Here is a 22491-nt window from a genome sequence, read left to right on the forward strand (position 1 = left end):
GCCTCTCACTGTAGGCATCTCCAGAGTGCAAGAGTCTCCAACCCCTTTTGAGAGAACCGGTATGAGCGCCCGAGCTGTGTGTGGAGGCAAGTTCGACTATGTCAAAACCGAAACTTCTCTGCCTCACACAACCAGCTTGGGCATCTTCTCTGACAGAGAGCTGAGATTCTATACCCCTAGAGCTAGCATCTGTAGTTGGAGATCAGACTGCCAAGGACCCTGCCTTTGTCCGCTACCCAGCTCACAAAGCATCAGACCTCCTTTGCCCCATCCCACAGGTGGTGAGCCCATGGAAATTGGGACATATGTTGCCTCTTCGGGCTGAGCCCAGCCGATATTCAGCGTCATATGAACCGTGCTTTGTCTGGTCCCTGACCCAGGACCTTTTTTGCCATGGGTGAGCCCACCAGGGTCATAAAACCCCAGAATGCTGAGCTCCCTGGATCAATCCCTCCACTACGGCACATGTGCACATACACTGGATATAAAAAATAATCTGTGGAAAGCCTGGTGTTTGTTTACTGTAACTCATCTGGTATGTAAGGTGTGACCGAGGAATACAGCAATCATTTGCTCAGGCGGAGACACAGGATTTAAAGAAGTGAGTATTATAGTTTCTTTAACTTATTTAAATTCCAGTTAGGGGCGGCCCGGTAGTCCAGTGGTTAGCACGTCGAGTTCACAGTGCAGAGGTACCGGGTTTGATTCCAGCTCCAGCCTCCCTGTGTGGAGTTTGCATGTTCTCCCCGGGCCTGCGTGGGTTTTCTCCGGGTACTCCGGTTTCCTCCCACATTCCAAAGACATGCATGGTAGGCTGATTGAACACTCTAAATTGTCCCTGGGTGTGAGTGTGGGCGTGGGTGGTTGTTCGTCTCTGTGTGCCTTGCGATTGGCCAGCAACTGATTCAGGGTGCCCCTCGCCTACTGCCCGAAGACAGCTGGGATAGGCTCCAGCACACCCCGTGACCCTAGTGAGGATTAAGCGGTTCGGAAAATGAATGCAATTCCAGTTATCCCAAAGGTTAAAAAAAGGACTTGGACAGCCCTCTACTTCATGACAAGGGATATAAAGTTGGTGTTTGAGGTGCCGACCGCTGCATTTTGACAGCCGTATATGGCTGTGACCACCGGTATCAACGTGACGTTCCCATCGGGGCATCAGGTAAATTGATCATCTCGCTAATGTTTCAATTTCATCCCCAAAAAGACAACATCAAACTGGTGACTTTTCATGTTTGGGAATAGGCCCACATTAGTAGGTCATAACAGCAATGTAGCAGCCTTGGTGTACCACGTATTAGTGAACTTGGGGCCTTTCTTTGGGCGGGGCTATCTTGCTTGCAGCTTCAAGAATACAGACTGTCTTAATGACTTGCAAATGAGCTTGATTTTTTTTTCCCAATAGGAATAAATGTTCCCAAATGGTGACAATCCCAACAAACGTTTACCTAAAAATGGTTTATTCTCTTCCAATATATTGTTCTCTTTATAGCAGAAAATAACTTTTAAAACATTCAGTGCTAATATCAGAACTAGATCACAGCAGATGACAGACTAAGGCTTGCAGCATCACACCTGCTTCATTCTGATACAACAGTCATTTGCTCAAAAGTCTGGTTCAAGCGGGGATGGACTGGGGGAAATTAAGGTTTGGTCTCGGTCTGGAACTCTACGTTAACTCCAGGCAGCAAAAAAATAAAAAATAAAGGATCGGTGAGCGCTGCAAAATTGACATCTTGCTCCCATGTGACGGTTGGTTTGGAGGTAGAGTTCTCTGCTAGTTGAGGTAACAGATTCTTCCTAGAAGGGAGAGAAAAAAAAACACTCATTCAACATAATGTAGCATAGTTAGAAATCTATCACCCCCCCATCCTGCAACGACAGAGGTCTGGCAAGTTGAGGATTTTTGAAAGAAGGCCGCTCCCCCCCCCCCCCCCAACATTTTCTAATGCCATTTGTATTGATATGTCCGTGTTTGTGACCAGTTCTCATTGCTTTGTTACAGCTACAGCAGTTGCGAGGGCTCCATATAAATTGCATTGTATGGTGTTGTATTCCTTTTAGTGTAGCACCCTCTAGTGGATGAACAGCACAACCGCAGCCTCTATTGTAGCTTCTATTCTATGCGTCTTATAAATGCAGTGCGCCCTCTATATGAAAACGGTTTTAAAATACGCCAAGGTGCTCCTTATAAATCAGGAACGCCTTATAGTGCAGAAAATACGGTCCTGAATTTGGACAACAATAACATTTACATACAAAGCCACAAATAAAACTGCATCAGGCACACAAAAATACATTGGGTGAAGACAAGACAGCTATTAACCCAGTGTACCTTGATAAGATATGCAAGATGACACACATGTACATGACGTACCATCCAGTCATGGGCAAAAATATTGGCACTGAGGTGCTTTTGTCAGATAATGCACCACTTCTCCCAGAGGACGGTGTTCTTTTCTTTGAAGGCTTCTTTTTGTATTCGGTAACGTCTACAGTGATATGCTTGAACAAAAATCTCAACTTTGGTCTCATCTGTCAACAGGACAGGATTTTGGCTTCACTTGTTTGTGTGTGTCAACAGAGAGGACCCCTTGGGCCTCCTACAAAGGAGTCCCGTTTTCATTCAAATGGCGACGGATTATGCGAGCTGACACTGCTGTACACTGTCATCTACAGGTGAGCTTGAATTTAGTTGGAGATGGATCCGTTTAAGATGTCCACTTTTTGATGACATTGTGCACAGTCGAGTCAGGAAATATCCGATCTTTAGAGATGGACTTGTAGCCTTGATATTGTCTATGCTTTTCCACAAATTTGGTTTTCAAATCTTCTGACAATCCTTTGCCCTTTCATTTCTCCATGCTTATTGTGCTATATGAAGACACATAAACAAAAGGCTGAATCACCCCTTCCTCATTTTAGCTTGCTGCAAATGTGAATACCAAAGTACTTTAAATACCAAAGTACCAGTAGTCAGAATTGCAACAACTTTCTGGCTGAAGCGGTGCATTATTTGACAGAGTGGTTTTGGCCAGTATCATTCATGCTTGCATGAAGCATGATTAAAAAATAAATAAAAATCTGTCCTTGCTTGCATGAACGATACTGTGTACTTACGTGTCTGCTGGTAATCATGACGCAATGGAGGTGCTTCTTGCCTTTGTGCTGACTGTATTGGATTGTTTTATCACAGGGTCTAAGAGACAAAAGACACAGTCACTTCATCTCGGCTATGTTGGAATTTGCAATGAAACTGATTTTTACAGTGTGATTGTAACCGCATGCAGTCTATTTATATATTTCTAATGACATTATTATTATTTTAATGTTTCCGCATCATCTGATTGACATCTGTAAGTTGCTACTCACAAAAATATGGATGCTTCATGGCCTCCAGTGCTGTTGATCTTTGCTGGTGGTCGTAGCACAGGAGCTTGTCCAGCAGGTCCAGAGCCTCGGGGCTCACCAGGTGTTGATTCTCAGACTGGATGAACTGCTCCCAACGCTTGCGTGTTTGCCTGAACACACAGAGCAGGGGATGTGCTTAACATTACGGTGGCAATGAAGCTGGAGGCGAATTAAAGACCAAACGACAATCCTGCAGGGCCGTTAGTAGTGTTACGGGTTCAGAGAGCTGATTGTGGCGCAGAAGATGTGTAGCTGACTGGTCTATCTTTTACCACACAATGTGGTTGACGGGGGATCGGTCCAGGGAGAGGGCACAGTCTGTCCTCAGTCAGCAAGGATGGACTCTAGTATGTGTGGAGGATTATGATTAGACTGACCGGCTCAGATCCTGAGGAAGAACCATTTTCCCAGAAGCACTGCCCCCCCACAGTAGGCTTTTGAATTTTTCTTTGCCTGGTTGAGGGGTTTAGACCAGGGGATGTGGCCGATCTCCGAAGCCCTTTGAGATTAGGAGCTACATGTATATACACAAACTTGCCTTTGCCTCAAAAGAGTTTGTCGGAGACGGAAGGACTCCTCACAATCCTGTTCGATGCAGAATGAGTTATGAAGTGTTCAAGAGAATGGGAAATGTGTGAGAGTAGTAGATTCTAGAATAATGATTAGGAAAGTGAGCTACCCTAACGTGTTCAAATGAATGGCAATGAATTTATCCAACAAAACAATGAAAATCATGCCAACACTTACTGTCCCAGCAAATCTTTGAAGCGAGTGTCCAGTTCTATGTGGTACTTGTGCAGGTAGCCAAAAAGGTCATCGGTGCCAAGAACTTTAGCAATGCGAACCAACTGAAAAACAGCATTAAAGAGTTGGGATTTCTCCAACCCCCCCACATATTGCTTGGCATTTTATTTCAATTACAACAGCTATAAGTAAGTTTACGGATTTTTACAGTTGCAAGAAAAAGTATGTGAACCCTTCGGAACTACAACATGGATTCCCCCATAAATAAATGTGATCTTATCTTTATGTTTTTATTTGGCAACCATGTAAATGTTTGCAGTGCATGGTAGTAAAATATGTGAACCCCCAGGCTAAAGACTTTCATGACATAGGTGGAGTGAGCCAACCTTGAGTTTAACATCCATGTGATAAAGTTGGAGGTGTTGATTAAAGTTGCCCAGCGATTAAAAAAAAGAAAAGCGATGCATTTTTCCATATAAATTGAACCAAAATTGGCCCACTGTATTATACGGTACAGTGATTCATTAGAGAGAGAGAATTTTGATGTCGCTAAACTCAAAAATGACAGTTTTGTTTTCTGAATTGGCTCTAGTTTTTGAGATATTCAATTTTTTTTATTTAACAAAAGTACTAAAACTACATAAATTCTGCCATTGGTAGTCTCTTTATCCTATAACTGCAAGGCTGTGTCTAACTTTTCAAGCATGTCCATATTGTATTCTTTCATTTGTGATGCCAAATCGTGAAATATATCAATCGTTATCACAGTGAGCCTTCAATATGCAAATCATGTTTCCTGAGCAAAAGTCTGAAAAAAATGGCAATATTAGCAGTAAACAAGCTTGTTATCTTTTACTAGAGCATAAACGACAAGTGCTCGCACTTACTCAGAAATCATTAACATATCTTTGCCACACCCCAAAAAAATTGTTGGCCAGTGTAATAAAATGCCGGCAAATCAGGGGACCGTATTACACACAAGTACAGAGGAAAAAAACTGCTTTTTAAAGGTGATTTGAGGGGTGTCCATTTTTCACGGGTGTGTGTTATTTACAGGATTTTACGGTATTAACTTGCATGAAGCTGTAAAGAGTCACAAAAATATCTCAAAAAACCTTGATGTTCATCAGTTCATGCATGGTAAGGCAGATTTCTATAAATGAAGAAAGTTCCCGATTTGTTGACCCAGAGAGCAGGTGGAATTGTTGGTGCGGTAAAAGGCAACTAATCCCTCTTATTACTTTTCTGCTGGTCTGTTACCTGATCGTAATTGTCCTGGCCATGAAAAAAGGGCTCTTTCAAAAAGATCATGCTTGCCAACATACACCCAAGACTCCACATGTCCAAACTATAGTCATACATCTGGGAGAGGGGAAGAAATGACACATCAGCTTGCAGAACATAAACACCATCACTTGATGCAGCAAATGATTGATCAATATTAAAAAATAAATAAAAATCTGTCCTTGTGCACTGTGAATCCATAAAAGCGGCTACTGTACCTTGTAATCCACAAGCAGCTCTGGGCCCTTGAAATAACGGGAGGCCACCCTGACATTGTATTCCTGAGCAGGATGGTAAAATTCTGCCAAACCCCAATCTATAAGACGCAGCTAAACAGAATGAATTAGACATCACAATGTTACCATGCTCGATTCACACATTTGAGACTTTATTTACGAAATGATCTACATCTTTAAGAAGCATACAAATTCCAAGAGCAACTGGTGCTTTGGGGGTCGTCAAATATGAAAAGCAACAATAACAGCTAAATATAGTCACAATCAACTACAGTGAAACTCCTCTACAACAAAATCATGCTTGCAGCAAGAACCTTTTCACAACAGGGGACTTTTCACTATAGCAAATTTAATCTTAGATGTAAACACACACACACACATATACTGTATGTGTTTTCTTTATTTTTATTCCAATTGTGCATAAGTATGAGCATACACTTATTTGACACTTCATATAGCCAGTTTAGAAAGAAAAAAACAGGAAAGAAATTGCGAAATTTACGATCAGCATTCACTTTCACTTACATCAATTTCGTGCATGTCTTTTACATGCAAGAATTTACTTTACTTCCTCCATCTTTCATTTTTATTACTTTTATCCTGTCTTCAAGCGTGAATGCTTTTCTTTTCTTAACTCCTTGGTCTGCAAAGGTCCGTTTTGTAGCCATTTTAGCAATGCAACGTTTGTGCTGCGTCTGAAACTAACAATAACAAATACTTCCTGTACAACTGTGCATGTGTAAATCAGTGTGGTGGCAGGCTGAGGTCGGATTAGACTTTTGCAGAAGGCTGTTTTCGTTGTTGTGAACCTCGTTGCGAGGCATGGGTGAAGATAACGATTTCGTATTATGCAACGGGGACTTTTTGTTGAAGGGGGAGCAGAAAAGTGAGAATGGCTTTCATACATTAAGATTTTTCACACTAGGGGGTATTTTCGCCAATGCAGGTTTCGTTGTAGAGGAGGTTCACTGTATGTACAGTAAGATTAAGATACTCATTCTTGATCATCGTAATTATGCAGAACCGATACGTACAAAATGACTACTAAACTAATTACAATAAGCGGTAAAAAGAACCACCTTTCGCAGCTGATGGTCGATCATCACATTGTGAGGCTTTACGTCTCTGTGCATGATGCCCATACTGTGACAGTAGTCCAGAGCCTTTGGACACACAGGATGCACACATGCAATCATAAAATATACATTTAATGTTGATATTTGATTTGGGTGGAAAAAAAAAATAATAATAAACACACACAATTACAAAACTACAGTACTAACAGCAGCAGGCCAAGACTGCATGCTGGCCTGTCCACCAACTGCGTGCATATTTCTCACGGAGGCCGGGAAGCCATAGTCGCACACAAAATATGTAATAACCTAACAATTGTGTTGACTGTTCCAAATTATAAAGCCATTCGGTTTTTATGCAAAATGGGAAAAAGAAGCATGTTTCTTGGTCGAATAGACCAACGTCTTGTGAAATGAAATAAAAATACCGCACGTCTAAAGACAATTATTGGTACCGTTTATTTAATTTGTCTGTGACTAAGAGAGCAAAACATTTTTTGGTTTTGTTTTTTAAGATCAAGACTTATGAAGGAAAGTTTTGGTCATATTAAAGAGCAGCAGTTAAGAGCAACAAGCAGGAATTTGAGTTGCTGTTCCCAATAACTAATAGTTCCAAACGTAACAGACTAAAGGTCACATTCATGTTTGAAATTGTTTTTTAAAAATGATTCATCTTGGTCTAATTTTTTTTCTTTATATCACAAAAATCCAATATTTCATCATTCACAAAAATCCAATATTTCATGATACTAATTCCTACCACAGTCTTAAAAAAAAACCTTCCACAGGAAAATGATTCTCATACAAAACAACACACCCATTACAAAATACACGATTTAGTCCGCTCAATACGTTGAGACAACAAGACAATCTTACCTTGAGAAGCTCATACATGTAGTAACGAATATCATAGTCTGTCAACTTCTGGTAAAGCTCCTGTGGAACATGGACCAAGTCAGCAACCGACCTGAACAGTACCAGAGGTGCCATGTATGCTGCATAAGGGTTAGCATAAAAAGCATGGACCCGGTATTTATAGTATGTACCTTAAAATCCGTATTATTAACGTACTCAAAGACAAGAGCTGGTGTTCTGGACTGCAAAGAGAGAACAACCACAAGCCTTACAGTGGATATGTACCCCAGTTTGAAATGCAGTTTTGTGGTGTAAAAATGAGACAAAGAAACATTATTTTTCCACTATTAGTGTGACATATAACTTATGTCAACAATATATCTTTCCCAGAGGGTTGGTAAAAATAAATTGGTCTGCAGAGAGCACTGTTACCGTATTTTCCGGAGTACAGGTCGCAGTTTTTTTTCATAGTTTGGCCGGGGGTGCGACTTATACTCTGGAGTGACTTATGTGTGAAATGGTTAACACATTGTACACATCACATGTTTATTTTAACATTAAACCGCAAGAGGGTGCTCTCGGCCTGTGTTGATACTTTCCACGTTGGCGGTAACTGAGAAAAACAACTGACAATGACTCTGACGTAAGCGACGTAGAAGAGGAAGCACTGCATCTTCTACCTCCGTTGTTTAAAAGTGACACCGAGCATGAAGATTTCATTGGATTTCGTGATTTGGAGTGACGCTGATAGTTTGGTAAATTTGTTGTTTGGTAAATGTTCTTTGTGCTATAGTTGTCTAAATAACTCTTAATATGTTACGTGAACATACCAGACACATTCACAGTTCGTTGTTTAAGCGTCATGTAACGTTAGCATATTGTACACTTATTCAGCCTGTTGTTCTCTAGTTTTTTTATTTTAAATTGCCTTTCAAGATGACATGTATGTTTTTGGTGTTGGATTTTATCAAATAAATGTCCCCCAAAAATGTGACTTATACTCCAGTGCGACTTATATACAGTATGGTTTTTCCTTCTTAATTATGCATTTTTTGGCTGGTGCAATTTATAATCCGGAGCGACGTATAATCCGAAAAAGACGGTACTTAGGCTCTCTAAAACATTCCTTCTCCCCCCCCCCCCGCCCCCCGCCACCCCCACGCCCCCCCCACATTTGAGCTTTACGGGTTACAGGTTACATTGTATGATGGAAATAGTTTAGAAATTACTTAACTTGGTCTCTTTTTTTTTTGTTCATGACATAATCCCATTATTGCACAGGGGTTGCCGACTTCTTATATCTACTGTAGTGGAGGACAGGAGCAAGTAGACACGACATACAGTTGTGCTCATAAATTTATATGCCTTATGAGAACAACTGTAAGCGCGTAGAACACAACAGTGTGACCTGCATTTTACATCCAACTGCCAGTAGGCTGCCATTCAACAACAACAAAAAAAAGAAACATAAATAAAACTCGAACTCACCACAGGGTCTTTAACCGTGTCAACCAGAAGAATGATGTTTGTCCCTCCGCGTAGATTTTCAAGAATCTTTATTTCCCGTTTGATCTTCTTCCATTTGACAGGCTGGGTTCAAAACAAATATTTGTGTGAGGGAAGTGATTGATCACTGAGCTCTGGGCCAAGAAAAAGACACGTATGCTAGCATTTGCTCCATGTGATTTTCAGTTGTCTTGCAATTGGTGTTGCCCACTCCATCACTCATAACATACGAAAATTGCTGGCGCATTTAGAGAACGTGTCGTTCGGACAAATTCAACGCTTTAAATGTTTTTATATCATTTAAAATAACGAAAGTGATAACACAGCATTACACCTTAAGATGGTAAAGTGCTGCTACAAGCACATGAAATATTAGTGTTCCAAATAAAACCTTTGGAATTTGTTGTTTATTTATTTATAAAGTGTATCAATGCCTTTTGCTTCGTGTTACCTTGTAAGACAATGCTATAATTTGAAGTACAATCATGGCTGTAGAATCATGCGCGAGAATGCTGTTGAACACAGAGGCGGATTATAATGCCCATTATTTTCATGGTTGACATTGCATGAAATTATCGCAAAAGGGCATTTCCACAAATGCATAGTTTGTGCACTGATACTGTAAGCAAATCAACCCTCCCTTGTAAAAAGTCTACGAGTGCAACAGTAAAGAGGCACTCATTAGTAAACTCAGCAAAAACGATTACACGACACTGATCATTTTGTAGAATCGTTTGACCCCCTTCTCATGACAAAGATGAAAGCTGAAGCAATCATATGACATCCTGCCCCAAGACTAGTGGAACACGGAAGCTATGACTGTAGAAAGACAAATAACGGCATTCATATGAGCAAGAGAACAGCTGAAGCAGAGTGAATAAAATTCCCAACTATTTATCTTAGCGCAAAAATAAAATAAAATGTGGAAAATCAACCATTGACTTTGTGTGTAAATATCGTCAAAATTCCATGATGTGATAACGTCAAAAAAAAAAGAGAAAGCAATGGAAGGATGGTGAACCACACAACAAATGGGACAAAAGAGAGGCTAAGCAAAATAAGACACACGGCGAAGACTCACCTTAAGGATTTTCACCACTGCTTTTTCACTGCTGCTCACGTTGATGGCCTCAAAAACTTCACTGTACTTGCCTCGCCCCAATTTGCGTACCAACTGGTAGTTGTCTTGATTGCTGGGAGAAAAGACAAAGATAATCATCTGTCATCCAATGCCACCATCGGCCTTACAACAAGAGTGGAAGTGTTAAGGGCAAACAGATTTTAGTTGCTTCCCCCTCTGTTTCTCACCCCACCCCCTTTTTTTTAAATTCAGTTGTCTTTATTATCTCTGTCGATATTTTCCATTTTATCCAGCTTATTTGACCTTTGCATAAACAATGTGGAGAAATACATACAGCTGTAAAATGGAAATATACTTGTCTGCAAAAGGAAATTATTGTTGTTCCTAATTGTCAAAATAAAATAAAAAGCTTTAAAAAATACAGGGAATTGTTTAGGCAACATTTTAGATGATTAACTGTCATACAAGTGTAAAACATAGTCAATGGTATATTGTGTAAACTAATGAAATAAATTGTGTCCTCACTATTCACTCTGATGATGTGCAAGAGAAGTCGGCCCAACTCGGGCGTTCAATCAGGAAAATGGAAAAAAAAATACTGTATTGCACTTAAGTATGCTCAAGACTTCTATAATTTTCGACTGCCTGTTAGGTGGGAATTTGTATGGGTGGAGCCCTGACTTTCCTTTGAGTGAAAAAAGGTTGAAGTGTGAGGTAAGGAATAGGGAGCCCGTTTGTATCAAGAAAAGTAGAAGGTTGACCAAATGGCTGGCATAAATAAACCACATAGACAATTAAATATTGAACTCAACATTGGTCCTATGGCCTGTTGTTCTGTTTTGTTTCATTTTTGTTGTTGTCGTTCATTTTTTGTTTTGAGTATTATGATGTGCACGTGGGAAATGAAGGGAACATAATTGTCCTTCATAAAATAACGTTTTTTTTTTGGGCTACTTTGATTCTTTGGGACGGCGGCCCGGTAGTCCAGTGGTTAGCACGTCGACTTCACAGTGCAGAGGTACCGGGTTCGATTCCAGCTCCGGCCTCCCTGTGTGGAGTTTGCATGTTCTCCCCGGGCCTGCGTGGGTTTTCTCCGGGTACTCCGGTTTCCTCCCACGTTCCAAAAACATGCATGGCAGGCTGATAGGATGCTCTAAATTGTCCCTAGGTGTGAGTGTGGGCGTGCGTGGTTGTTTGTCTCTGTGTGCCCTGCGATTGGCTGGCAACCAATTCAGGGTGTCTCGCGCCTACTGCCCAAAGTCAGCTGGGATAGGCTCCAGCACCCCCCGCGACCCTAGTGAGGATAAAGCGGTTCGGAAGATGAATGAATGAATGAATGAAAATAACATAGTTCATAAATTAAATGTAATACTGTACTATATCTTCACCTAACATTGAAATATGTGACCCCTGAATGACAATGAGTTTGTCGCCCCTTCTGTAAATGTTCTCTTATCTGAACTCTGAGGACTGTTTGACATCTTAAATTTGCACATCATATTCCCCACAAAAATTGCATTCAGTTTCCAAATTGTATGAGCCTCAAGGCATTTCGACAGGAATTTGGAGGTTCTACTCTCCAGAAGCGTCTATACGGTTTCACTTGCTGTTTATCATAGAGCAGCGGTGGCCAAGTCAGGTCCTCGAGAGCCATATGCTTTCAGTTTTAGCTCTCTCCCTCCTCCAACGCACCTGATTCAAATGATCAGGATCGTTATCAGGCCTCCGCAAAACTTGTTGATGATCTGATCATTTGAATCAGGTGTGTTGGAGAAGGGAGACATCAAAAACAAACTGAACAGCGACTCTCCAGGGCCGGACTTGGGCATCCCCGTCGTAGAATATTTGGTGTTAAAACGATACCTCCAATTTGACACATGCGTGTCATAATCCCAGTAATCTTTGTTCTTCCACGTGTTGACATCGGTGTACACCCGAGCCTTGCTACTGGCCGGTGATGATGATCCAGGCATGGCAAGCTTTAAGGCTCGGTGGTTAAGATGTTCCGCTGAATTTTGGTTGACCCAGTACTGGAAGGCAGCACACTGATTCTCCAAAACAAGTGGCTTTAAAGTCTCTTTGTTGGCTTTACCAATGGTTTTGGCTGATTTCAAAGTGCCGGGCTGACCTATCACAGCTGATGTGCAGAAGGAGAGAGCTACGATGATGGAATGCGCGGTGCCCCGGAGTAGAATGTTGGGCAGGATGAGATGAAGAGCTGCCAGCTGCAAAGACACAAGAGAAAATGGACACTATAATGGTAGAAAAAGAAGACATCCATCCATCAAATGTTAGGCTTGGTTTAAAGTTATCAGGTTACGCTAAAACAAACTTAGAGATGACACAACACAAAAAAAGGAATAGCATTAATGTGCTCACAGTGATCATATTTTTCATTTTATGTGACTGTATGGGGAAAAAATCTTATCTTGCTAACGGGACATGGCGTTAAAAAAAACTAAAATAATTAAAATCTATTATGGCACCAACAAAAGTGAGGCATTTTTTCACAACAAAATGAAACTAAACTAAAAGGTGACTTTATAATCGCTCTTGGTTGTTTACAAATGTTTCTTTAACTCCTAAGACCCGAACTCTTGCAAGGCATGCATTTTTATTTTGTTTTTATTTTCTCTTTGATATTTCGGCTAATTGGGACCTGATGAGTGTAAAAACAAAGAATTATCTTTTTACTTGATGTAACGTCCTCGTAAGTGGACGACAGGCCCTTATACTCCAAAATTTAACATTATAGTCCTGAAAACCAAAGACGTCATGTCCACACATGTGGACGCCAAGTCCTAGGAGGACTTATTATTACTAGATTTATTTTTTACGATCAACAGGCATGGACAAATTGACTTTGTTCAGAAAGGTTTAGCGATACTCTGAGCGGGTTAATTTATCATTTACGCCTTCAGGAAGTTGAGACGTAGAAAGACCTGGTGACAAATGGCAAAATCATTAACAAAGGTAAATTAGCCTGCTAACCTCGTCGATGAAGTGTCGCTTCCGGCCAACATCGACGTGAGGTTGTGAACAACACAACTTTTCTCTCAACGCGGCGATGTTTTACCACCAGAGTGAATCGCAACTAAGTATCCGTGTTATACTCCTCAGCACTGTCGAATTAATTTAACTGGCTGCGACATAACTTCGTGGGGATGGACTTCCTTTTTCTCGTAACCGGAAGCAAACCTTTAAACCTGTTGAGCGTTTTGTCGCCTCTTGATTTTTTTTGAACTTCGAATAACAAAAAAGCGCCACATTGTCTGTGGATGAACACCTCTTCATTTTGTTTATTTATATTAAATACGTGTGAGGGTTGTCATATGAGGCTTACGGAACTAAATGTTTGCGTGCAGATACAGGTAATACATTCAACATACTGTATGTGTAATACTACGGAGCCCCTAAGGGGATATGGAAGCATGTCCCCTTAGGGCACATGTTAAAATACCGGCCCGCGGGCCAAATCCGGCCCGCGAGAAGGTTTTCAGTGGCCCCTGGGATGATATTGATTTATTATTAGAACCGGCCCGCAGACCGCAGCAAGCCTGGAGCCCGCAGATGTTTTACACGCACCAATACTACATTTCCCACAATGCAACGGTGACGCGCCAAGCAGTCGGCCGCTTTATTTCAATATTTATTAGTGCAGCAGTCGTTCGCATAACAGTGACGTTAGCTTTCAGATACCCATCAAAAATGGTAAAACGGAGGCTGGACACTGAGAACCGGGGGTTTCAAACAAGGTGGGAGTCGGAGTACGGTGTTATGTTCACGGACGTAGCTGGAAAACCTGTGTGTCTTCTGTGCGGAGAAAGTGTGGCGGTATTGAAAGAGTGTAATCTGAGATGACATCATGAAACGAAACGCGAACAAAAACAAGAATATGGACATGCAACAAAGGCTACAGAAGGTTGAGGAATTAAAACGAAGCCTCAAATCTCAACAGGCTCTGTTAAAAAAAGCCAAATCACAAAGCCAGGCTGCTGTCGCGGCCAGTTTTATTGTGGCAGAAGAGATCGCTAAATCAGCCCGGCCACGAACGGAGGGGATTTCATTAAAAACTGTATGCTTAAAGTTTGTGACGAAGTTTGCCCCGAAAAAAAGCAACTCATTTTAAACGTGAGCATGAGTAGAAACACCATTGCCGAGCGAGTAGAGCAGTTGTCCATTTATCTAAAAGAGCAGCTTGTGAAAAACGGAAAATATGTCATCGCATATTCCTTGGCTGTGGATGAGAACGCTGAAGTTTCTGACTTTGCCCAGTTGTCAATTTCCATCCGCGGAGTGGACTCCAGCCTAAGCGTGACAGAAATTTTTGGCTTTACATCAAATGCATGACACAACTACATAGTGCATGAAAAAGATACGGCAGTGGGTGCTGCGCAATTTGCCCGTTTCCTCCCCGACACAATGGCCCAGCTGCGCATCCAGGCTGCTCAAACGTTGTCGATGTTTGGCAGCACATACCTGTGTGAACAACTTTTTTTTTTTTGATGAAGGTGAATAAAACATCATAACGAAAGTCGACTTACCGCTGAACACCTTCACTCAATTTTGAGGAGTTGCTCAGCTCAGAGCCTGACCCCAAATATTGATGAACTTGTAGAAAAGATGAGACACCACCAAGTATCAGCCTCAGCCTCAAAGAAGTGAATATTACTGTGCAATCACATATTAAGAGTTTTTACTCAGTTCAAGTTTAAAAAATAAAGTATAATATTGGCTTTAACTGCATGTTACTTCTCCTTGAAGAAAGTGTTGTTTTTGGTTAATACATTTTTGTACTTTATTTTAGTGTATTTCAATCCAATGATGTTTTAAAAATATTTTATTTGAGTGAATGATCGAAAATTGCTATTATTTGTCTTTGAAGTAAATTTAGCCTACTTTTGCTAAAAGAGAAAATATGGATGGTGCCTTGAATAATACCGGCTTCTTTCATTCATGTTATGGGTATTTTTATACAAGGGAAATTTGTTTTTTGTGCCTGTTGAAAATTAAAGTTTACTGACAGAGCCATAAGAAAATGTTGCTTTATTTATCTGATCATATTGGAATGTATTTGTTAGGTTTTCAGTCGATTAAATTTGGTTCAATAAACTATATGTGGTCATTGTTAAATGAACATTCGATCAGTCCGGCCCTCGGCTTGCAGCAAAAATTTTTATTTGGCCCTCCGTCCATTTGACTTTGATACCCCTGCCTTAGGGGCTCCGTATAATACTGAACTGTACTGGAGTTAAATTGTAAAGCTTTGTACATCTGTGTATATAAAATACACCTACACTCAACGTGCATTAATAACTTCCAAATCTTTGGATGTTGGGTTACTTGGGTAAGGTCACGAAGCCAGCACCCGAATGCAAGAACAGTGTCGCCCCCTACGGGCAGATATTGACAACAGTCTTTACCAACCACATTCCTGGGCAGCATCTGTCCTTGGTTCTCCGCTCCGACCTTCCTCCTGTGTGGACTTTGCAAGTTATATCAGTGCAATTGTGACTACTCGGAATTCCCTACATAATCCAAAAACACGCACGTTGGTTGAAAACGGTATATTGTCCACAGGTGTAATTGAGAATGGATCGTTGTTTCTCCGTGAATTGTGATCAATCATCTCCAAATTCTTTGTGATGGGTAAAGGCAACAGCGAGAACCTCGGTGATTGCTCACATTGGTTGCTGTGTCACCCCACGTTGTTGAAAGGTATGCTTCAGTCACACATGGCTGTCCCAGTTGAGGTGCTTTAATACAGTGTATTCAAACATGTAATAGTCATGGCACATTACTCAGCCTTTCAAGTGTTCCATAATATGAAATGAAAAAATATATATTTCAAGACCTACTTTTTTTTTTTTAAAGCAATATTGTTAGTCCAATCCCCATTTATTCAAGGCCATCAAATCAGCATTCAGGACCTTCTTTCTCCTGGTTCAAAGGGCATTTTACGGTCTATACATGCAAGGCAGGGGCGGCCCAGTGGGCCAGTGGTTAGCGCATCGACCTCACAGTGCAGAGGTCGTGGGGTCGATCCCAGCTCTGGCCTTCCTGTGTGGAGTTTGTATGTTCTCCCCAGGCCTGCGTGGGTTTTCTCCGGGTACTCCGGTTTCCTCCCACATTCCAAAAACATGGATGGCAGGCTGATTGAACATGGTTGTTGGTCTCTGTGCCCTGCGATTGGCTGGCAACTGGTTCAGGGTGTCCCCCGCCTACTGCCCGAAAACAGCTGGGATAGACTCCAGCAGCGCCCGCGACCCTTGTGAGGATAAAGCGGATCGGAAAATGGATGGACATGCAAGGCATAAAATCATCAAGGTGCTCAGGGGTATATGACACCCTTGAACCACCCTTTAATATGAAATTATTTACCTGCAAGGTGTGTGACAAGATATTTTACATAATGAAATCCGTATATGTGCAAAAGTAAGTTAAAATGATACATTGTAAACTTAATCTACCTCTGCGTTTAGAAACTACTGATTGTAAAAGTACATGCGACAACAGTATACACAGATTTCTAATGATAAAATCAAATAAAAATGACAACATCAACATTCAAGAAATGCATACACACTTCGATATTCCTCAATGTGGTTTATTTTTCTTGTCTGTGTACAATATGAACAGGAGTCTAAACGATATCATTTGGAGTTCAAGCCAAATTCAAGTGTGATCACCCTCTGCCAGTCAATCCCTTTATCCATGACAGCGCAATTCATCAGATCATTCTGTAAATATACTGCAAAAAGTTTGACTTGGAAGAGAAATGTCACACTGTGAACTAACTCATACACTTTCCCACTTTTATCCTCAGAACACACATAATGTTGCAGCTTGAGGCTGTGTGGAGTCAAGTACTCACGTATAGATGAGGAATCCTGGGAGGATTTCATAAATCCCAGGACTTAATTTTCATCTACCACACAGTAATGTGCTAATTTCTTACAAGTGAACAATATGATACTTTTATCAGATTAAATGTCGTAATCCAAACGGAAACTTAAATCCTTGCAAAATATAAGCAAGCTTTTCAATAGTAAAAATAAAAAGTAACAAAATCACTACACATTTTCAATGTTTACATGAGCGCATAAACACAATCTATAAGAACAGGGTAGACTATGCAACAAATCAGTAGTTATAAATATTACACTGTGCATTTCTATTGCACATCTCAAGTGTTCTCATGACATGATAGGTATGCGTTAGTTACCAAATGTCATGTTTCCATACAAAGATGCAACGACACGTTTTATAGGCTATACATTTTACACAAATCCACTTCCCCCCACCCCCTTCTTGTGTTTTTCTAAATAAAACAAAGCTATCATACAATTGTGATATTAAGTGTGATAAATATTCATGCACAGACGATACTATCTAAGGTCTAGTATGTGAACAACATACACCGCTGCACAGGGCAGACGCTGTGCGTGGATGGGAGGGAGTCGGCTTTTACTGGACATCAAACTCAATAAAACAAGATATGTAAATAAAAAAAGGCACAATGACATATCAGGAGCAGAATACATCATACAACACATATGACAGCTGTCTTGCGAGCCGCAACAGAGTAAACAATTAAAAAACAGATGCAATCACATCACATGCAACACCAAAAAGAAAATCTCTCTCTCACACACACACTCCCGATCAAAGCAAGCTCTCTCCACCTTTTATATCAACCCCCCCCTTTTTTTTTTGCTCCTTACCTTCACTCTAACTGATGAATTCCTGATTCTGAGTTTCGCCTTTTACTCAAGGAAGGATAATTGAGTCTTAACACAAGGGATGCTGTACTACAAATGAGGAATCGTCTTTAATGGGCGCGCGTTCGAAGCAACAAGGTGAATGTGGAGGCTGTGACCAGTCGCTCCGTTTGCTGTCCAAGGCGGGAGAATCACGGCGGTCATGGGATACAGGGCGCTTCCGGGAAACTTTCACCTTCGGCGGTGTGCTGGACCGTGTGTTCCTGCAGAGCTGCGAGGTCAACAAAACGCTCGCCGCACCACACGCATTTAAACTGCGTCTCCCGCGAGTGCACGCTCTGATGCTTGGCCAAGTGCTCGCGTTGCTTGAAGCTCTTGTCGCAGCTGGCGCACTTGAAAGGTTTCTCCCCGGTGTGGACGCGGCGGTGGCGCTGCAGCTCAGAGGAGTACCTGAAGCGTTTCTCACAGTCGGGACATTTCAGGGGTTTCTCGCGGGTCGGGTCGCAGCGGTGCTGGACAAACTCCGATGAGGACACAAAGCGCTTGTCACACAGAGAGCATTTCAGCGGCTTCTCTGTGCAGTGAGTGTTTTGGTGGCGCTGCAGAGTGGAGTTCTTTTTGTAACCTTTGCCGCACACGTCACACTTGTAGGGCTTCTCTACTTCACCTCCACATTTGTGCCTCAGCAGTTCTCCGGATTGGCTAAAAGACTTCTGGCAAGATGCACACTTAAACAAGCTTTCCATGCCGTGCACCTGCTGATGGTAGAGCAAGTGGGATGGCTGAAGAAAGCCCTTGTCACAGAGATTACACTTAAAAGGGCGCTCCGCCGGATTCTTATGAGTGCGACGGTGGCGTACGAGAGCGTACTGCTGCTTGAAGCTCATCTGGCACTCCTCGCACTGGAACGGTCGCTCCTCGGAATGAGTGCGTTCGTGCTGCCGCAGGTCCGACGGACGCTTGAAGCTCTTTCCGCAGGAGCCGCAACGGAAAGGCCTTTCTCCTTCTGGCTGGCATTGATGGTGCAGGAGCTCCGATGACTCCTTAAAGTGCATTTCGCACAAGTTGCACTTGAAAAGGTGCTCGCCTGAATGGGCGTACATGTGGCGCACGAGGTGAGAACGGTGCTTGAAGCTCTTCTCGCACACAGCGCACTTATATGGCCGCTCAGAGCTGTGTGTGCGCTGGTGGTGAGCCAAATGTGAAGACTGGCTGAAGCTTTTATCGCACGTGTCACATTTGTACGGCTTCTCACCTGTGTGTACCCTTTCGTGGCGAGTCAGCTCGGACAAATGCCGGAAGGACTTATGGCACACAGAGCACTTGTACGGCCTATCTGGCGCAGAGGCCTCAAAAGTAGGTGGGGATGAGGCACTGATTGCCGCACCACCACCAGAAGTCTCTCCGGTGGAGGGCTGCTGAGGATTGGCCGCCGATGAGGTGGGAGTGACGTTTCCGGATCCGGGACGGTACGTTTTCTCACAAATGGAACACTTCATTGGGTTGTTTCCATTGCCGTGGGAGTTGTGATGCTGGGCCAAGGAAGTGAGCAACGAGAAACCCATCTTACACACGCCACAAACAAAAGGCTTCTGTTCCACCTGCACACACTGATGCTCCAGCAGGTCCGTGGCTTGGCTGAAGATCTTCATGCACTGTGTACACTGGAAAGACCTGTCTTGGGTCACCATGCACTGGTGCTCGTGGGGATTGGCCAGGTGAGATATGTCGTGTCCACAGGCGCCACACTTATGCACTCTTTCAGCCGCTAACTGCATGGAGGGCTGTTGAGCCTGCACAACATGCTGCTGGCCCAGCTGCTGCTGCTGCAGAGACGAATCTGGTTGGAGGACAACGCCATACACGGTGCAGGCCAGAGTGTCCGTCGTCTGGGGAAGTGTGTGTACTACAGAAGGTGGAGCCACCGTGTGCTGCTGCTGCTGCCACGCCTCTGTCATTCTTCCTCTTAAATATTCAGTGCTCAGGAGGTGAGTTTTGAAATGACACAGAGTCCACTGATACAGTTGACGCAGTAATCAGGATGGTGAGCTTTCTGTGGGTTACACGCGTTCTTAGAGATAAACATGAACACCTGGAGGGACACAAAACAATCACAGAATTAGTATGTGTGATGCAGGTTGATTAACTGGCCAAAATCATCACATTGCACATAAGTAGGCTCATAGGCTGTGAATGCATGATTACTTAACAACACAATTTTGGTCTGGGAAAAGTAGAGCATCTAAACGTCAGGAAATGTCAGGAAAAGGGACTTTCCGTCAGTCACGTTTGCTTAACACAAAATTAATTTGATTGTTGACGATATACTCTTTGGGCAATCACAACACAGCGATGTTATACGGATTCTTGAATGAATACATTTGGAAGAATGTCGCTAAAATGTTGCTATCAAATAATACAATTTCATACCAAGCCGGGCTCCATCTATTTCCTGAACTAAACTATGCACCAAATATACTGATGAGTTGGCCGAACATGTAATTATGTGCGCTTCGTTTCACAACGCTAAATTAACTAGCAACTGTTGTGGCCCATGCATAACTGCTAACTATTAGGAATCGAAATCTTCACCATTTTGAGGCCATAGCCGTAGCTAGTTGCTGTGGCAGCTAACAGCTAACCCGCTAGAATGCATCCTAAATGTTACTATACGCAAGTCAACATTCTTTGCTATTATGTTGCTATCGCTATCTTCAAATAACTACCGCGTTCGTTTCTTTGCCCACTAAATACGGTTTCGTCACGATTCATTGTCCTTGGCTACAAGGCAAAAGAGCGACAGACGCGACACTGAAAAGCTGTAGCCGCTTTCCCCGATAACGCGTTTCATGAAAGGCCACCATAAGATTGAATGGTCCAACGTTAGATGGGAGCCTCCACGGAGAACTGACCCCGGATCTTAAGTAGGCCTCCGCCGAGCCGCAGGAAGCCACTCGCCTCTTGCAGCCTTGGTTCTCACATCTGCAAAGATCTCATTCTAAAAACACTCGTTCGCCAAAACGTACCCGGGTCGCTTAGTGATGTTTCTCACTGCTGTCTTCGGACCAGAGCCGACAGCATTCGGCGTAAGTGGGGGTCGGGGGACCGGCGGCAGAGGTGATGCGGTAGAAACTCGACGCCATCCTCCTGCAGACGGACGAACCGCAGAAAACATGCAGTGAGCTCAGCTCCCACCGCACTCGCTCCACCGCAGCTGCGCCACCTCGATGGACGAAAGCAATCACGGGGGGGAGATAACGACTCACAAGGTTTTGTCACAAGAACAAGCCAACAAAGACGACGAGGAACTGGAAACAGATGACAAATGTAGGTTTTACACCACAACACTAGGGGGCAGTGTTTCAACCAATCAACTGAACCGACAATAACCGGGGTTCAGCACACGCAGTAATGAACCAGTTCCATACGTTGCCATAAACCGCACTCGCCGCACATATGGATGGTAGAGGGAAATAACACTTCAAAATGCGACTTACTTAACTCATTCAGTACCAGCCAATTCTGGACCAAGTCTGAAAAGACGTTTAAAAACGTCTTTGGGAGTGAATTAAGGGTAATTCCTGACTAATGTTGGCTTTACCGTCCCCACGAAAAGCCTTAAAACGCTGCACTTAAAACGAATAACTTATGTTTTTTTTAATTGTAGCTTGTGATCTTTTCCAGGAGGATTTATTTTTCAATTTGAAAGATACATATTTTCTTTTCAAATATAAATAACAGAAAATCTTATAGGAAGGTGGTTTCATGGTTAGCATATTTCTCTCACAGTTCTCAGATAGGGTGTTTGAATCCAGGCTCTGGGCATCCTGTGTGGCATTTTCATGTTCGCGCCATATTTTCCTGACTTAGCTCTTGTCCTGCAGTGTTTGGAGGTCAGGGTTTGAAATAAAGGCTTTTAAGTTAAGAACTATGTCATACAAGACTTAGCTTGAATGCTCATTGTTATTGACCATTATTTTTAATTCCATGGTCAGTTTAACTTTTATTATTATTTATACATTGTATGATTATGCAAATTTAAAGTGAACATTTCTGGTAGGACATTGTGTTGCGTCACGTTTTTTTTATTTAACTACAGCCATTCTAGCATTAGATCGACTTTTATGCTACCAAAACGATGTGAACTGACTTTAAAAAAAAAAAAAAAGCAAAACTACCTTATGATAGAAAGTGAAAAAACAGTCTGTATGTTTTATTTTAAGCCACACGGTTATTTGGCTCACATCACTTCACCATGAATCATTCTTGTAGTCAACAATGTCAAACATTTCTTTTAAACAAGGCAATGGTTAGGGTGGGAGTATCTTGCTTCTTCAAATCTGTTGCAGTTAGAAATGATGCTACGTGGGTTGCAACCGCCCTTAATTTTACCCCTCTCTATTCACGTCTCTGTCTTACGTTGCATCGTCATCCCTGGAGGTTGAACTGGATAACAAACTCATGTTGACAAAAGAGTAGAAAGTATATGTACTTGTCAAGGATCAAAGGTTGCCGACCACTGCAATACACTGTAGTTAATTTAGTGTTTCTCAAATAGTGGGGCACGAGGCCCTGACAGG

At 42.3% G+C, this 22491-nt stretch overlaps 2 protein-coding genes across 4 annotated transcripts; both read right to left on the reverse strand.

Annotated features, from left to right (window-relative positions):
- Positions 1-1443: 1443 nt before the first annotated feature.
- On the reverse strand, positions 1444-13365 carry LOC147207221 (casein kinase II subunit alpha'-like). Of its 2 annotated transcripts, XM_086106707.1 has the most exons (13): positions 13182-13365; positions 12054-12415; positions 10191-10302; positions 9092-9193; positions 7795-7845; positions 7625-7684; positions 6755-6838; positions 5658-5768; positions 5416-5517; positions 4159-4259; positions 3373-3521; positions 3121-3199; positions 1444-1800 (listed from the first exon to the last, which is right to left on the reverse strand). In XM_086106707.1, the coding sequence occupies exons 2-12, from the start codon at positions 12161-12163 to the stop codon at positions 3135-3137; spliced, it is 1047 nt and encodes a 348-aa protein (XP_085962833.1). In that variant the 5' UTR covers positions 12164-12415; positions 13182-13365; the 3' UTR covers positions 1444-1800; positions 3121-3134. The 2 variants fall into 2 exon arrangements, with proteins under 2 accessions (XP_085962833.1, XP_085962835.1); XM_086106709.1 differs by lacking the exon at positions 7795-7845.
- A 3416-nt stretch (positions 13366-16781) lies between these two features.
- On the reverse strand, positions 16782-21260 carry znf319a (zinc finger protein 319a). Of its 2 annotated transcripts, XM_086107676.1 has the most exons (3): positions 21178-21260; positions 20938-21058; positions 16782-20003 (listed from the first exon to the last, which is right to left on the reverse strand). In XM_086107676.1, the coding sequence occupies exon 3, from the start codon at positions 19867-19869 to the stop codon at positions 18112-18114; it is 1758 nt and encodes a 585-aa protein (XP_085963802.1). In that variant the 5' UTR covers positions 19870-20003; positions 20938-21058; positions 21178-21260; the 3' UTR covers positions 16782-18111. The 2 variants fall into 2 exon arrangements, with proteins under 2 accessions (XP_085963802.1, XP_085963800.1); XM_086107674.1 differs by having other exon boundaries at positions 20938-21237.
- Between the last annotated feature and the right edge of the window lie 1231 nt (positions 21261-22491).

Source organism: Hippocampus guttulatus, chromosome 3 (genome assembly GCF_054856545.1).
Source record: "Hippocampus guttulatus isolate MCC_2025c chromosome 3, RoL_Hgut_1.0, whole genome shotgun sequence".
In the NCBI taxonomy this organism is placed as follows: domain Eukaryota; kingdom Metazoa; phylum Chordata; class Actinopteri; order Syngnathiformes; family Syngnathidae; genus Hippocampus; species Hippocampus guttulatus.

Bases quoted from the DNA above. Each gene is read 5' to 3' on its own strand.
- LOC147207221 (XM_086106707.1), bottom strand. From the start codon at position 12,163: ATGCCTGGATCATCATCACCGGCCAGTAGCAAGGCTCGGGTGTACACC. The intron at 5,518-5,657 runs GTACAGTAGCCG...CCCCTCTCCCAG, and splicing joins AGCTGCTTGTGGATTACAAG to ATGTATGACTATAGTTTGGA. The intron at 3,200-3,372 runs GTGAGTAGCAAC...TTTGTCTCTTAG, and splicing joins CATGAAGCATCCATATTTTT to ACCCTGTGATAAAACAATCC.
- znf319a (XM_086107676.1), bottom strand. From the start codon at position 19,869: ATGACAGAGGCGTGGCAGCAGCAGCAGCACACGGTGGCTCCACCTTCT.